This window comes from Danio rerio, chromosome 15 (genome assembly GCF_052040795.2).
Source record: "Danio rerio strain M-AB ecotype USA chromosome 15, GRCz13ab, whole genome shotgun sequence".
Taxonomy (NCBI): Eukaryota; Metazoa; Chordata; class Actinopteri; order Cypriniformes; family Danionidae; genus Danio; species Danio rerio.
Window position 1 is genome coordinate 34971716 of NC_141035.1, and position 16472 is coordinate 34988187.

At 39.5% G+C, this 16472-nt stretch overlaps 1 protein-coding gene across 1 annotated transcript in view; it reads left to right on the plus strand.

The window, feature by feature from the left end:
• The window catches only part of dchs1a (dachsous cadherin-related 1a), a 201063-nt gene that overhangs the window by 140328 nt on the left and 44263 nt on the right, over positions 1-16472 (plus strand). The window contains exons 3-9 of the mRNA XM_087284281.1: positions 8841-9029; positions 9590-9821; positions 9992-10228; positions 10623-11660; positions 12875-13062; positions 15301-15397; positions 15925-16082. Of these exons, the coding sequence (XP_087140407.1) occupies positions 8841-9029; positions 9590-9821; positions 9992-10228; positions 10623-11660; positions 12875-13062; positions 15301-15397; positions 15925-16082 (2139 nt within the window). The remainder of the gene's footprint in view (positions 1-8840; positions 9030-9589; positions 9822-9991; positions 10229-10622; positions 11661-12874; positions 13063-15300; positions 15398-15924; positions 16083-16472) is intronic.

Below are 16472 nucleotides of genomic sequence, written 5' to 3' on the forward strand. Positions count from 1 at the left end.
ACAAAATATTTAGTTAATCACAATTTATTAACACTATTATTTAGTAAGTAAAGTATGATATATTGTGATTACCTAAATCCGTTTTGAGTTGTCACTTTGTATTTTAAAAACATTCAGAGAATGTATTTGATTCTGTAAATGCCAGAAAAAGTAATAAAAAACAGTCCAGAAAGCATCACAACATAAGTTTATTTTTAGAATGAAAATAGGCTCTTTAGATCAGTGGTTTCCAAAGTGGGAGTCACAGGATAACGAGGGGAGTCGCTTGGAGATTTCAAAAAATCTATTTCATTTTATTAAACTATTAGAATGACCATTTTATCCATAACCTACTGAACAACAAAATAAATAAGAAATATTGAAAAAACAACATGCAAATAAAACGCCATCAGTCTTTCGATTGTTTTTGTGACCCCTGAGGTGATTACTTTATATTAAAGACACAGTAAAAGCATCCGATGCAGCACATTGATTTTATGGCACCAGCTACATTATGGTACATTAAAATATATATACAGGCCACAACTGAACATGGAAGATAGACTCCAAATGGCATTCTCCGAAATATACAATAAATAAACTTGTCATACTTGGTTTATATAGACTTGGTTTATATAAATATGACCGCTTCAGAAAATATTGGGGGTCAGGAGTCACTGACATTTTTATTTTAGGGGTCGCGAGCTAAAAAGTTTGGGAACCCTGTTTTAGATTATGAACAGAAATACCACTCGGAAACAATGTGGCTCTTTCAAGATCCCTCTATAAAGGGTTATTCTTCTATATCACTTGAAAAATTCATTTTGGAACCTTTGCTTTTAAGAGTGTAGTTCTGTTTTAGTTTTCTGTTTTTTGGATTGTTTGACACACTCACTTTCTGGATCATTGCTATGGAAATGCAATTGTAAACAGCTTTATAATACTCTCATTTCCAACATCAAATCAAATCCACAACTTGAACTCACACATTAGTTGTTGTTTATGCTCACTGGTGGATTTATATTTCTAGTTTTGGGCTTAATCAGGCAGGACTTGTTGCATGTCAAACGCCTCAGATCTGTGGATGCAATGAGCTGGAGGGATATGTGGCTTTTACTCGGCTGCCGGTCAACAGGGCCAGAGAGTAGTAGGAGGTATCCTGTTTCCCCCTCTTCCTCAACTCTCTAAAGTGATGCCAAGAAGAGAATGAGAGTGATCGCTCAATAAACAGCTGTAATAACTCATAGTATGTCCTTCAATATATATATCAGTCCATGTCTTTCAGTCACCTTTCACCGCTGTCTGTCAGTCGCACACATCTCTTTGCACTTCTCACTACCTGATTTCATATTTGTATTTATCCATCAGTCAGTGTGTGCGCGCGTTTGCTCCCGTGGGTTTGGGGGTCGTCCATCAATGTGCTGTTTTTGTCTGTCTGAAGTCATGTGATGTGAATGATAGCCTCAATAAAATGCTGTATTGAAATTATTGGGAGCGTAGTATGTTTATGGTGTGCTTGGCTTTGTATGTAAGTTTCCTTCTGAGAAAAGAATGTGCTGTTTTCCGTTTGATCTCTTATCTCACCCGCTATGGTATGAAATGAGATATAGCACCAGATTGAAAATATGAAAGCCATATTGTGGCTTACACCGAGAGACTTTTGATATAAACTCTAGATTTCAGACAGGAGTTGTACCCTGTGTTTATAAACTTAAGAACTAACGGTTGGTTAATTTAACCACAATTGTCTGGCCTGACATAATTTATTCATTTCATTATTTTACACTTGGGTTACAAAGCAGCAGTGCCTTAAGTAAATAAAATATGCTAATATTTATTTAAAGAGCCCCTATTATGCGTTAAAAAGGTCACATTTTGGTTTTAGGGGTCTCCAACAACAGGCTGATATGCATGCAAGGTCAAAAACACCTTTATTGTCTTATAATATGAATTTATTTTTACCTAATCATCCCTACGACTTCCATATGATTTGTTCAGTGATTCATTTGTTCCCAATTCCCTCGTTAGCGCTATGCTAATATTCGCTAAATCAGTCTGTTGTGATTGTTTGACTGCCAGTCTGTTGTGATTGTTTGACTGCGGTCAGCACAAGACAGGGAGAAATTCCCAACACGGCTTATTAACAGTTTTGAAGTAGTCAGAGTGTAGAGTGTTTGTGTGAGCCCAATGCAGGAGTATATTAAAGCAATGCAGTTAAACAACAGCATATTACTCTTCTCTTAACCATGACACACATTCAGTATTAATGGCAAAAGCTGAACTATTTTAAAACTTGACCGCCGCTGGTGTGTAGGAACAGATGATGGTGGCCATAGCAATGACAAGCGGCAGAGGTATTATGTGCACGTGTTATGTTTTTAACATGTTTTTAGACGCGTCATTAGAATATAAAGTGTTAACCAGATACAGTACAACCCAAGTAGAGCAGATAAAAGTAACAAAACACATTGAAATACACATTTTGCAAGCTAGAGAAAACATGGAGGCAATTACATTTAAGTTACTTACACTTGTGAAATGAAGGAAGAAACTGATCCATGAACTGTGTACTTTAAAGTTCCTGTCAAGCTCTGACAAAGACCCATGTATCAATAGTCTTTTCTGATCCTTCCTTTAACAAAATGCCAACGAATCTTCCGTTGTAAGTGTGTAGATTGCTGAAGCACTCGTCAGAAAATAGACGAGAACACAGCAAAAGGCTGGGGCTATAATGCTGTGGTATTTTTGCAAAAATAAACTTTAACCACTGACTCTTCATAGCCTCAACTTTCGGTAGGAAAAAATAACACTAGCTTTCCCTCACACTTCAGAGCACAGCATATACATGACATTTAACCAGGATCTGCTACAGTGTTTGTCTTCTTATTCTTTTTATGCTATAGTGTTTGTGGGTGGGGGACTAAATTTTCCCGGGTCTGCGTTGCCAACAAATGGGCGGGGCTTGACTTCCATATTGATGTCACGCTGACATGGCTAAAGATTAGTTACCCCAGCGATTAATTTGAACCACTCTGAGTTGACTCTTTTATAGATAAATAGAAATAGTTTTAAACACGGTGCAGATTTAAGCCATAGCTAGATATTTCACTTCACATAGAGCTGTGTTACACACTGCATGGAATGTCATTTACAAAACCCATAGGGTGTGTTTAAATAGCTTTTATATTCTTCTAGATTTATAATATCAAATCAAAAGTTCAAATCAAAGTATAAAGAGATTTTATGAATTTTGTGTGTTTGTTATTTTCAAATAAGATGAATATTATTTTGTTTAAAACAATAGCAGTATCTATATATTTTTTTCTTTAAACTGGAATACTTGTATGTAAGACTCTGACATCCAGAAACAGGTATTTCAGCCAAGTTATTCGATTTATAAATTTTTTTGTCAGAAAATGCATTTTAATGTCACCGCATGAGTTTTCAATTGCGTTGAGGTCTGTATATTGAGCTGGCCACTCAATACCTCAATCCTTTTTTGCCAGAAACTAAGTTGTTGCTTGATTATCCATTTGTTTAGGGTGTGTTGTTTAAACACTAGTTGCAGCTATTGCCTCTTCAACATGGAGAACTAGATTTATTCAAACTTGCCTATGTAACCTGTTAAACAATAAATAGACATAAAAAGCCGCAGTATGAAAAACGTTCCAATACCATGCTTTTGCACCACCATAATTCATTGTTTTTATGAAGTACAGAGGCTTGAATTCAGTACCTGAGTACTGTGTGTCACATTTCTGACCATCCACAATAAAGGGCCATCAAGGGTAACTTTTTGTTTCTCAAGGAATGTATGGTCTCATTAAACTTCACACTGCTATTACTTTGAACAGTTTTGAAGTCATACATAATAAAAATGTTTTTGTTTTTGTCTCAAGACCCAGCTGATTTGTGTTATAAATAATATTTTTGTCCATTAGCTTCTTCTATATGCTTTACAGAATTCTGTTGCTGATATGTTATGTTAGATACAAGGTGAACCGTTTAATCAGTGAGGTTTTTTGCCTGTTAGCTTTGTAACTTTTGTGCATTTTATTGGGTGCACTGATATTATAGTACTTTCGTAATGCTTTTTATCCTTTTTAGTGGTTTTACAGTACTACTCCCCTTCCACTTTTTGTACAGCAAATAATTAAAGTCATGCAATTAGTATTTGCGAGTTAACTATTCTGAAAACTTGTTAGTTCATGTAATGTGCTTTTACCCATTGTAGTTTATATTTAACTAAACCACTATTCACAAATGTTGAGCTTGCTGTAAGCTTAATACAAATAACAATAGCTTTCAAAACTTTTGACATTGGCTGCAAAGAAGACAAAATGTTTGAAACTGAGCTTTTCTTTTGCGTGAGATCACGCTGTTTCAGTTGGATCACTCTGTGGGTTTCTTGTTGTTTAAGCAAAGTCACCACTGTGCTCTCGCCATGTCAAGTTTGTGTAAAAGACGTCTCTCCAGATGACCCCAGTGCCAAGTTACACCAACTTGCTGTCTTGTACCATTGTTATTTCAGGGAATCGTCTGTGTTCAAGTGATGTAATTTGCGATATCTTTGGTGTTATGTTTGTTGATGTCTTCACTGAGAAATCAGTAGTACAGAACAGGCTTTACCAAAGCTTATTTGTCAAACAGACTCTGATTGGCTTGTTAGCAAGTTCACAAACTGTTCTGTCAGCTGCAAAGTTTGATTTGGCTGCGAAAGCTTCCTGATCAGATGTTTGGTCCTGAATGCTATAAGAAGGTTTGTTTGACTAGGAACATGCCACAGAATTAAATGAAGCAGTTCTGCGTGCTAAATGAACTATACTTAACAAATTTGCATATCTCAGATCGTAGATCTTGGACTTCATTTGCATGGAAATTATCCCACACAGTTTTGCAGTTCTCCATCAATCATGTACCATGCAATCCTGTGATACTGTGACCAACTCGTAGGTAACTTCAAGTCAGTGACTTGTTGACAGACGTATTACAGACATCCAAGTAAAAGTTTAGCATGTCCATTCCATGGTGCTCAATTTCCACTCAAAACGTTCATTGTCATACGCTGCAGTTTCTCTTGGGAAAGCATCAGTTAGGTCTCTCGGTTATACATTAGCCACTAAATGAGCTGTGTAGCCTTGAGAAAACCCAATGCTGTGAAACGAGATCCATTGCATTAGCAAAACTAACGAGACCTGGACAAGCTTATTCTTTCTCCCTATTAATCTTATATTCGCTTACTCGAATGTTTCTTTTCCAAAAAAAAAAAAAAAGGAGTCAAGAGGAATGGCGGGTAAACCACAAAACTCTACAAGTTAGCATCGGATTCCTTTGGCTTGTTCTGCAGTAACAGTTCACTTTGCCAAGTCTCGCTTGGCTCGCTAAGAATGGCTAGCATCTTTTCAGTTGAGGGCTCCAGAACATGTCCAGTATTCTCACACTCGTCTCGCTATCACACCCTGAAAATAAATTATTTATGTTGGTTAAACAGCACTTTTGTTTTGCTTTATTTTTTGAGTATTTCAACTGGTTTAAATTGGCATGGTGGCTCAGTGGTTAGCACTGTCGCCTCACAGCAAGAAGGTCGCTGGTTTGAGTCCCAGCTGGGCCAGTTGGCATTTCTGTGTGGAGTTAGCATGTTCTCCCTGTGTTTGTGTGGGTTTCCTCCGGGTACTTTGGTTTCCCCCACAGTCTAAAGACATGCAGACAGGTAAATTGAATATGCTATATTGGCTGTAGTGTATGAGTGTGTGTCAATGCGAGAGTGTATAGGTGTTTCCCTGTACTGGTTTGCAGCTGGAAGGGCATTTGTTGTGTAAAACATATGCTGGAATAGTTGAGTGTTTTTTCCATTGTAGTGACTCCTGATAAAAAAGGGACTAAGACGAAGGAAAATGAATGAATCAATTAATGAACTGGAACAAAGCAGTATTGCTGTCTCAACAAGTAGTGTAAAGCCACATTTCTACTGCACACGACAAACGACAAGCACCAGACCAGAGGTCATTTTGAAATGGAGAATAGTCTGAGAGCTGCGTCGAGCTTCGATCCTCCCCGTACGTGAAAAATTTGGATCCGATTTCAGCTGCGAATTTGTTAAAATATTTGAACTCCTATGACTAGACTGTATGCGACTGGCCGACCAGATGTGATGTATCCCAGTGTTGTTCAAGCAGATCCGTGTGTGCAAGATGAGAAATAGTTGTTGTTTTTTTAATAAAAAAAATATATATATATATTAAAAAAACTTTATTCATAAATGAGTAATATTTTTTTATGTTGTTGCCACATTCCCTTTGTAGTCTATGAGTTTCTAGTATTCTTTCATTCATTCAACCATGGTCAAAAGACAGAAAATAAAGGCTCTTGCTTTTGCACTCCTTTATTTCAGACACCGCGAGAATCCAACCTCTTCCATGGTGTACGACAAAACTGAAAGTTCAGGGTAACTGCCACAAGGGGCCGTATTCCGACAGTTGTGTGCAAATGTCGTATGCATTGGAAAGGAGGCTTCAGTTTTGGACTGTCCAATTAATCACATACTGTATTCACCTTATTCTCCGCTGACGAGCGGAGACTCATTCACTTCCATTCATTTTTTGACGTTAAAAACTGCTTGTTACGCTGCTTGATGTTGCAATTTGATATTTTTTTATTATGTTATTCTACTTGGTCTGTATAGTCATGCAAACATTTGTTTGTAGAGCAAGCAGTTTGACCATTTTCAGCCATTTATTATTCCTCATTTCTCCCATAGGCGCTGAATCTGAAGTTCTAAGACAATCGCGATAACAGGCGCACTTCCGCATTTTTGAATAAGGTCAATAGGAATAGTGTTTGTAAATTAAGTTGGTGGTTCAAAAATGACACATTTGAACTCCTTTAGACACATAACATGGGTATTGAAAAATGTATTCTTTATAAATGTAGCTTTTGAGGTCATCTCGTGCACCGTTGCCGTGTCTCAGTCTGCATGTCTCCGTGAGTTATGGTGAGGAAAAGCACTGAGGATTTAGCAGAGATTTTGAGAAAAGCAGTGCGAGCACACTTTGACCCACTTATAATTCAGTCAAGATTGAGATTCCACTAAACTTCTTATGAACTGTTATTGTACTGGCAAAGGCAAACCGCTTCTTAAACAGTACATCCCCAAATCCCTAGGCTCCTGTGTGTGTGAACACGTACACTATATGTGTGTTTTTGTGTATGCATGCACTTCAGGTTCACCCTCAGGACCCAAAAAGATCATCATTCAATCAGTCATCATGATTACTGGCATCTGACCACAAATTCAAACTCACTCTAGAAATTATGAGCTTGGATTTCTCCCCATTTCTGAGAAGGCACTTTATTTAAATCCTGTTTTGTTGGAGATGGAAAGAGAAACTCTATCCCACTTTTAGTTTCAGACTTCTATCTTTGAAGCACTTACAATATGTGCTTAATACCATTGTTTTCCGCTGTCTTATTACATGCACAGTTCATATAGTCAGATGTTTTAAAAATGGCTTGTTGAGTGTAATAATAAATATGTGACTGCTTATTGTGACCAGCATGCTTCCTTTTCTCATCCATCTTCAAACAGTGCTGTGACCAAGAGGAAATATTTATCTTACAGTGCTGCTTTAGAGTTCTTCAGTCAGACTTTATTGAGACCCACAAGTCCCCCTGACATTTCCCAGCTTTCTCTGCTCAAGCCAGGCTTTCATGGAAAATGGCTTTGTCCATGAAGCAGATCCTTGGTCAAACCGCCCTTCCATGGTTTGTTACCTCAAGCTCTCACTGTTCATGCCTCAGGCGTCCAACTTCTGTCAAGCTAACGTGAAGGGAATAAAGACAGGTACTGCAGTGTTTATGAATATCGTGGCCCCCTGCTCAGTCGTAAAATATTAGAGTTTGCTTCAGGGGCCTGGACAGTTAAAAGGTGGAACATCTCTCCACTGTGGGCTGCGACTTCTTGTCTTCATGATGATTATTTTTCCTACACGTGCTCCATGGCCTCTGCCAGGACCCGATCTCAGACTCTCTGATCTCAATTCTATTAAGGTCTGTTTGCACAGTTTCAGCCACCATCCTCTCCAGACATCTCATGGCCAAAGTGTAATGTTGTTGGAGTAGTTGGTAAAGTAAATGGCAAGTTTTTTTTCTTTTATTTGATGAAAAAGAAGCTGAATTGAACCTAATTTTGCTTTCTGTATTGGTATGGAATGGCATTTCATTTACTCCCCAATAGTCATCTCTTCTACACAACTCTCCTTCTGTCTCTTTTTCTCTCTCACTCTCTCCATTTGTTTATCTGTCTGACACTCTCTCCAGAGCAGTGCACCATGGCTGTGAAAGTCTTTATGTCTGCTAGCTGCCAATAGCTTTCCTCTTTTTGGCTTGGTTGATCAAGCCCAAGTGTAGCAAAAGATCTCTCCATGTGCACTTTTAGTTTACCGCAGTATATGTACCTGCCACAGAGCACCAGAGCAGCATTTGAATGCCAAGGGCTGTGAACCAAGTCAGATAAATATGTAGTGGAAATGCAGTGAAGTCACAGGTTTATTTGTGGCAGGAAAGTGCTGAGTGGTCGTGAAGTATAAAATATAGAATATTAAACTAGATCTGGGGATTCACATTGAATATTGACAATATATTACTAATTTTATGAATTTGGATATGTTTTCCAATCTGGCCTACCAACATATGTCATCTGCTGGTTGGGTATCAATTGTTATGTTATTTGACATTCAGTCTACAGACAATCACTGGATAGCTCAAACAAAGATCACAACCCGTGATTGAATACCACTGAACCATGGTGTCTGGGTTCTTTTTGGGACATTTGGCTGAATCTAATGTGTACTCTCCTCTTCCAGGTTACAGCTACTGATGCGGATGGTGGGTCTTTTGGCTCCATCTCTTACTCTCTGGGCTCTGGTCAAGGCAGCGTGACCCCGTCTCAGTTCACCGTTGACAAGCACAACGGACAGATCTGTACTACCACCAGTCTGGATCGTGACCAGGGTCCGGCCAACTACGACTTCACCGTCACAGCTGTGGATGGGGTAAGTGTCCAGTGATTCTCAGAAATCGCATCTTGGACTAAAACAATCGTGAGTATGGCAGATCATGTCCATTGAGCATCCATAGTAATTCTTTGCATTTTGTGCCTAAATAATGTGTTTAAAGCACCAAGCAAAGAAAGGAAATTTCACCAGACATATTAGAGCATTCAGGAGCAGCTGGGCCTTAAAGAGCATCAGCTTGTAATATTTAATAAGTTGGGGATTTTCCTGACATGCCATTTGCTCCATATGGGATGCCAGGCGAGCAAGATGTTTAGCAGTAAGAATGGTATCCCGTGTGTACTCTGTCCCCTTGGCAGATTGCAGTTCTCAACAGGGAATATAGTCAATCTATTTCCTGCTCAGAACTAGTCTTTGAAATGTTACAATGTTTTTTTTGGTTCGCATAATGTAACTACAAATTAATTTGTATAGCCATTTAAGCCAATTGTTTTTAAGGCTTTGGATATGGAGTCTCCTTTAACCTGGTTGTTGTATTCTTTATTGTATATTCTTTACTGCAAATGTAAACTGATTTGTTCAATAATGTGTGTTTCCAGGGTGGATTAAGTTCAGTGGCCTATGTACGGGTGGACCTGATAGATATAAATGATAATCAACCTGCATTCTACCCTGTGAGCTATGCAGTAAGCCTGAGTACACAGAGTGCTCCAGGGACATCCGTCCTGAAGGTGACTGCCCATGACCCCGATGCGGCAGAGAATGGCAGAGTGACCTACCGAACTGTTCCTGAAGGGAGCTCACCTTTCTTCACCCTCAACAAAGACACTGGTGAGAAGATTGTTATGTTTTTTCATCACTTTTATTTTTTGTAGCCTAAATAAAAACAGAAGTCTAATATTTTTCTTACCCCTGTATGAGTTTCTGCATTCAGTAGGTTTGATGTATTCACATACCTTTCAGCCTAATAGAAATATTTATTTTGGTTGTGCATTGCCCAGGAGTGATTTCACTGTCACGCGCTCTACATGGAAAGGCAAACTCAGTCATTACCATGGTGGTCTCAGCCCAAGATGGTGGGGGTCTTACCGCTCCAGTCAATGCCAGGGTCAACATCAGTATAGTGGCGGGACTGGTCGCACCCCCTGTATTTGAGCAAGCTCAGTACTACTTTGTGGTCTCAGAGGATGCCCTGCGTGGAACACAAGTTGGTGTTGTGCGGGCCAGCACTAAGAATGGTGGGTGAGCTTTTGTCAGAGATTTTTATCTCCTCCACCCCTCACCCCCCTTTGGTCACACATCCTTATTCAACTTGTTTAAACATACAATCCAAACTTCACTGCTTACCCACATTTATCAGTCATACTGGACTTGGTTCAAGGGCTAAAAGACGCCTTTTGTTTTTTTTCACCATGGTGCACCACTTGTACAAATAGGCACAGAACCACTGTACACACCTCATTTACAGTCAACATTAATCATTGATTCTGTTTCACCACTTAGTTTTTAACAATTTGCTTTGGATATTTGATCCACTAAATTCTGGCCTTGTGTTGAAAAAAAACCCTTTGTCTTTGTTTTCACCCCACACTGAACTAACATGTCTCTGGCTATTTGCCTCTTGGTTCTCAGGTGTCTTGAAGGATATCTCCTACATTATTAGCTCTGGTGACCCAACAGGGTATTTTACTGTGGATTCAGAGACTGGGGCTTTGAGAACCAGCTTGCCTCTGGATCATGAGGCCCAGCCAAGCTTGAATCTGGAAGTCCAAGCACACTGTGGAAACCCACCAGCCTTTGGCCAGACTAGGGTACGAATTACGGTGTCTGATGTCAATGACAATGCACCCGTCTTCCTGCCTTCATCCTCTGAATCATTGATTCTACCTGAAGACACACGGATGGGTACAGTGGTTTACAAGGTCCAAGCAGAAGATCGTGATTCTGGACCCAATGGCCTTCTGAGTTTTGACCTGTTCACCAGCAGCGCCCATAGAACCTTCAGTATTGATCGCAACAGCGGACATTTACGCCTAATTGGCAGTTTGTCATATGAGACCATGCCCCGTTATGACCTGCAGGTGATTGCTAAAGACAGTGGAGCACCCCAGCTAAGTTCTACATTTACTCTGGTCATCCACGTACAAGCTGAAAATGGACAAGGCCCTGTGTTTGATAGCCTCACATACAGAGTAGAGCTAAAGGAAAGCACCCCACTTAACACACGCTTTCTACAGGTCCGAGCTGTGAACCGAGATGGTGGCATCACCACTGGACTGTCATCTACTTCTGCCTCACTAGCCTACCACCTGCACCCAGATGGTGATGCTGCAGGGTTTGGCATTGTGTCAGACAGTGGCTGGCTGTTCGTGAAAAGTGCCTTGGACAGGGAAGCTAAGGAGATGTACCTGCTCACTGTATTGGCCACATCAGGCAACGGACAGTTGAAGAAGACAGGTAGTGCCACGGTGCGTGTGTCAGTGATGGATGAAAATGACAACACTCCACGGTTTACCCAAGAGAGAGCTTTCCTGGCAGTGCGCGAGAACCTGCCAGCAGGCACTGGTTTTGGCCGAGTGTCTGCCAGCGATCGAGATGCTGGTCTCAACGGTCGGCTGAGCTACCGCCTGCTCCATCTGGATCGCCACTTCCAGATCAACTCCCACACAGGTGAGCGTCAAATATGGCAGACAGTACGTCAGACAGTCCAACTGTGCAAAATGTTGTCTTTAAATGAGAAGGTCAACTTGACACTAACAGAAGTTCTGTAGAGGTTTGTGGTATTGTTTGTGTGGAGTAGGGATTGAAAAACTATACAACTATGTACTGTAACAGTCAAGTATTCAGTCTGATTGAGACACTGAATAATTTGGCTGATTATGGGGTCATTATGCTGCCTTAACCAGGACTCCCTGGTAGAAGAGATACTGTATCTCAGTGGGACATTCCTGCTTAAATAATAATGAAATAAAATAAGTAAATAAATTATTTAGGGTTACCCTGCTGAAAAAATCCTGCTGGTTTCATTGCTGGTTTTGGTCTCGATGTTGATCTTGTTGGTTTCAGAGCTGGTCTTTCTGGTTTCAATGCTGGTCTTGATGCTGGTAAGGACCAGCACTGAGACCAGTATTGAGACCAGCACTGAAGCCAGCAAGACCAGCTCTGAAACCAGCAAGATCAACATTGAGACCAGCAAAACCAGCATTGAAACCAGCAAGACCAGCATTAAAACCGGCAAGAACAGCATACCAGCATCCAAACATACCTTACCAACATATGCAGTTTTTTTCAGCAGGGTAGGGTAGTTTTCTAATAATAAATGACCATTGTACTTTATATAGCAAACAAATGAGCTAAATAGCTTTAACTAAACTAGAGTAACATAGAGTTTTCAAAAAGTAACAGCTGTCTAAATTTGAGTTTTACCATTCTTATAGTCTGGTAGTTACTGCTAGCATGTACTGATAGATATTCAGGAAATACATTTATAAAATAATTACCATAACCACTAATTTCACAAAACAATCGCATTTCCTGCAAGTACAGTGTAATTGTTTTATTGTTTGTTAGCATGCTAAAGAACAGAACACTGTTAGCATGCTCTCTTAGCTTAGCTAAACCTTGACTTCATTGGTTTAGCAGGTGGTTGTTGTACAGCTACAGTAGCTGACTATTCTGACCAATCCTTAATGTTGAACATACTGGCCATGACACACAGCTCCAGACTGGCATCATGCTAACTGTGGGGGTTCGTTTTGGTGAAGTCAGGATGTGCCATCTGTCCCTTCTGCCACTGACAATTTCCTCTGCAGTGAAATAGTTTTTTTCTCACTGTTTCTCTGTTTTTTCCATCTGTCTCTCTCATCTGTCTTACATTTGTAAAGGTGAGATAAGCACAAAACTTTCCCTTGACCGTGAGCTTCAGTCCAGCTACCAGCTCATTGTGGTGGCTCAGGATGGCGGGACCCCTCCACGCAGCGCTACAGGCACTGCTTTCATCACGGTTCTGGATGAGAACGATAATGCACCCTCTTTCAGCAATGCTCAGACTGGACGAGAGCTCTTGCTGCAGGTATGAGAGCTGATATTAGCTTTTTTGAAATCTGGAATATACATTTACAAGTAACTTTACACTACTTAAGGAAATTAATAGAACAATAACTCGAATTTATGTTAAATGTTAACCCATTTTTTATTATCACACTAATGTAATACCCAGCATAAACATAAACATGTTGTAACAGCTACTGTAGATTTATGCCATGTAAATGCATCAACCTGCCATATTTCGTCTTGCAGATGTGTGCATGTATAGTGTGTTAAGAGCAGACAAAGCAAATATTTCCAGTGAGGTATAAGAAAGTATACAGTAAACTCAGACACTTTACTTAATATAATATATAATCATGTGCAGCAGATATACAATAGAAATGCTACAGTCATAATTTATCAACTGTAACACGCCACAGCCATATCCCCCTGCAGCCCAAGAGCGATTACTCACTGAAGCTAAGCAGGGGTGAGCCTGGTCAGTACCTGGATAGGAGACCACAAGGGAAAACTAGGTTGCTGTTGGAAGTGGTGTTAGTGAGGCCAGCAGGGAGCGCTCAACCTGTGGTCTATGTGACTCCTAATGCCCCAGTATAGTGAAGGGGACACCATACTGTCAGTGGGCGCCGTCTTTCGGAAGAAACGTTAAACCGAAGTCTCTGTGGTAATTAAGAATCCAATGGCACTTCATAAAGAGTACGGGACTAACCCCAGTGTCCTGGCCACAATTCTTCCATTGGCCCTTACCCATCCTCCCAATCATCCCCATCCACCGAACTGGCTCCATCACTGTCTCCGCTCCATCTATAGCTGGTGTAGGGTAAGTACACTGGCGCCATTGTCCTGTGGCTGCTGTCGCATTATCCAAGTGGATGCTGCACACTGGCGGTGGTGTGGAGAGACCCCTTGATGATAGTGAAGTGCTTTGGGTGTATGGCTATACACAATAAATGAGCTTTATAAATACACATTACATTACATTACATGAGAAGATACGATGATCCCTTTTCTCCCATTGGCATGGCAATAAACTTCTTAGGATTTGTTGTAAATAAAATTAAATAAATGAAGATGAGAACCCAGTCCAGGAGACTCGAACAAGCAGAATTTTTTTTTTTAAAAATTAGTCTGTTAGTCTGAAGTCATACAGCCTCTTCAAGAAGTCCACAAGTCTGCAAGAGCCTACAGAAGTCTCTTACAAGTCTGCAGTCTGCAAGTTTTATCACAAGTCTGAAAAATAGTCTAAAGCAAGTCTATCGTGTGTTTTAGGAGGAGGGGAGTGATTAGGTGGAGAGACGGCTGAACAAAGCATGTAAAAGAAGTATTGGAGTCAACAAGATAAACGGCATTTCCCCAGCCCGCATCTTGCCAACATAGTAGTAGCATGCAGTAATCAAATATATAGAATATTTTAAAATATTTATTTAATATGACAGCCTACATCAATTAAATAATCAGAGTTAGATACGCACAAGTTTATGTTTTGACATCCCTAGCTGTTTATTAACTTGTTTATTGTTAGTGTGATGAGTAGACCCAAATGGAATCTGCACACGCAGATTTTTATCCCATCATTGAGTCTATTTGTTTACTTGTGTGACTGTGTGTAAATTCATACTTGATTCTGTTTTTCAATTAATTTCAGAAATATTATTGACTAATATGAAAATTTACATATGATTTATTTACAATACAGTTTGTAAAGTAATATTTTCTGTCTTATAGTAAATATATTATACGTATGATAGACTTGCTTTGTTTACCGAATAAGTGTATCTAATTGGGTTTGTTTTGTAAACATTAAATAACAGTTAAAAAACATTTTATTTAAAAAAAGTTTTTAGTTACAATACTCTTAAAATCATTCTACATAAATCCACCAATTTTGTTTTTACAAAAATCTGCGCAGAAATAGAAAAAAATGTCTGCAGATTCTGTCTGAACCTATAAATAAGTCTTGTAAAGGTGGTTTATTTGAATTGCTGGGTTATGGGTTTACATGTAAACAGGAACATAGATAGAACATAAAATAGAAGAGCTATTTTAAATTGTAATATCTCACAATATTACTCTTTTTTTGTTTTACTGTAAGTGGGTGAGCATAAAGGACTTGTTAAAACCATTAAACGTTGACTTCAAACGTTTGTACAGTAGTGTATAGGCTGAATGTTTTTCAGTTACTTCTGCAGAGGAATGAATAGACAGATTTCATATACGCACAATCTAAAACTTTGATAAATTAACTGAAATCTTTGTGCAGGCTTTGGAAGGTCAGCCATCTGGATTTCTCCTGGGAACCGTTCATGCAAAAGACCCTGATGAAGGAGAAAATGGAACTATTTTCTACTCCATGTCTGGTGAGAAATGTGCTTCAATCAGGGATGAATCAAAACCTGATGCAGTGTCTTAAAGCACGCTGTAACCAATTGCAAAAATCATATCCTTAATCATTTTGCTTGTCTACACTGAACCTGAAACTGTAATAGAGGCACAGCCAATCAGAATCTATTTAAGAGTCACTGTTATGTTATAAGCATGAGATATAGTTTGTAGTGAGGATTGGACTGTGAACTGATACTAAAAACAAACTATCATACATTAATACACATCAATAATAATCTGCTTTTAATCAGTCATGCAGACAGCTCGTCGGGAGTTGTGGAAGGTAATGTGTTGACGTGTGAGATCATTAAATGTGTTTCGTAGCACGTTTACTGATTTTGACACATAACTATTTCATTCTGTAATTTAATGGAAATTATAGCCATATGGGGAAGTTATATGCACTCTTTGTACAGTAGAAATATGCTCTATGCTCATTTTGTGCCTGGTTAGGACGTGACCACACACATAAACTAACCTCTTCCATCATTTCTTTCTTTAGGTCCCAGAGCCGAACGTTTCACTCTAAACCCAAACACTGGAGAGCTACGCTCCTCGTCAGCTTTGAGCCATTCTGAACGGCCTGAGTACAGTTTCATCATTCTGGCTTCTGACCGAGGCTCACCTCCTCAGAGCTCCATCATAGCACTGAAAATACAGGTCAGATAAAACAGTGGCTAGACTAGATACACTTAGGTTACGTCCACATTGCAGGCAAATGTGGCCCAAATTTGATGATTTCTGCCTATAGTTGACTCAGATCTCTTTTTGTCAAACCGATTAGAATGTGATATCTTGTTACATTGATATTGATATTGATATGATGTTTTGCAATGTGACCACATTGTTAATGGTTATGTCGGAATTTGTGCAACTTTTACCTCGGTGGTCCCCAACCTTTTTATCACTGCGGACTTTTTTACTGAGGACTGCGGGGTCCAAGCAGTGGTTCGTAGGTTGCTTCGTGACCATCAACTGTTTTCTCAGAGGATGACAAGCTGACACCTCCATTGGAAATAAGAACTTGCGTGAACGTCATTTGCGACCTTC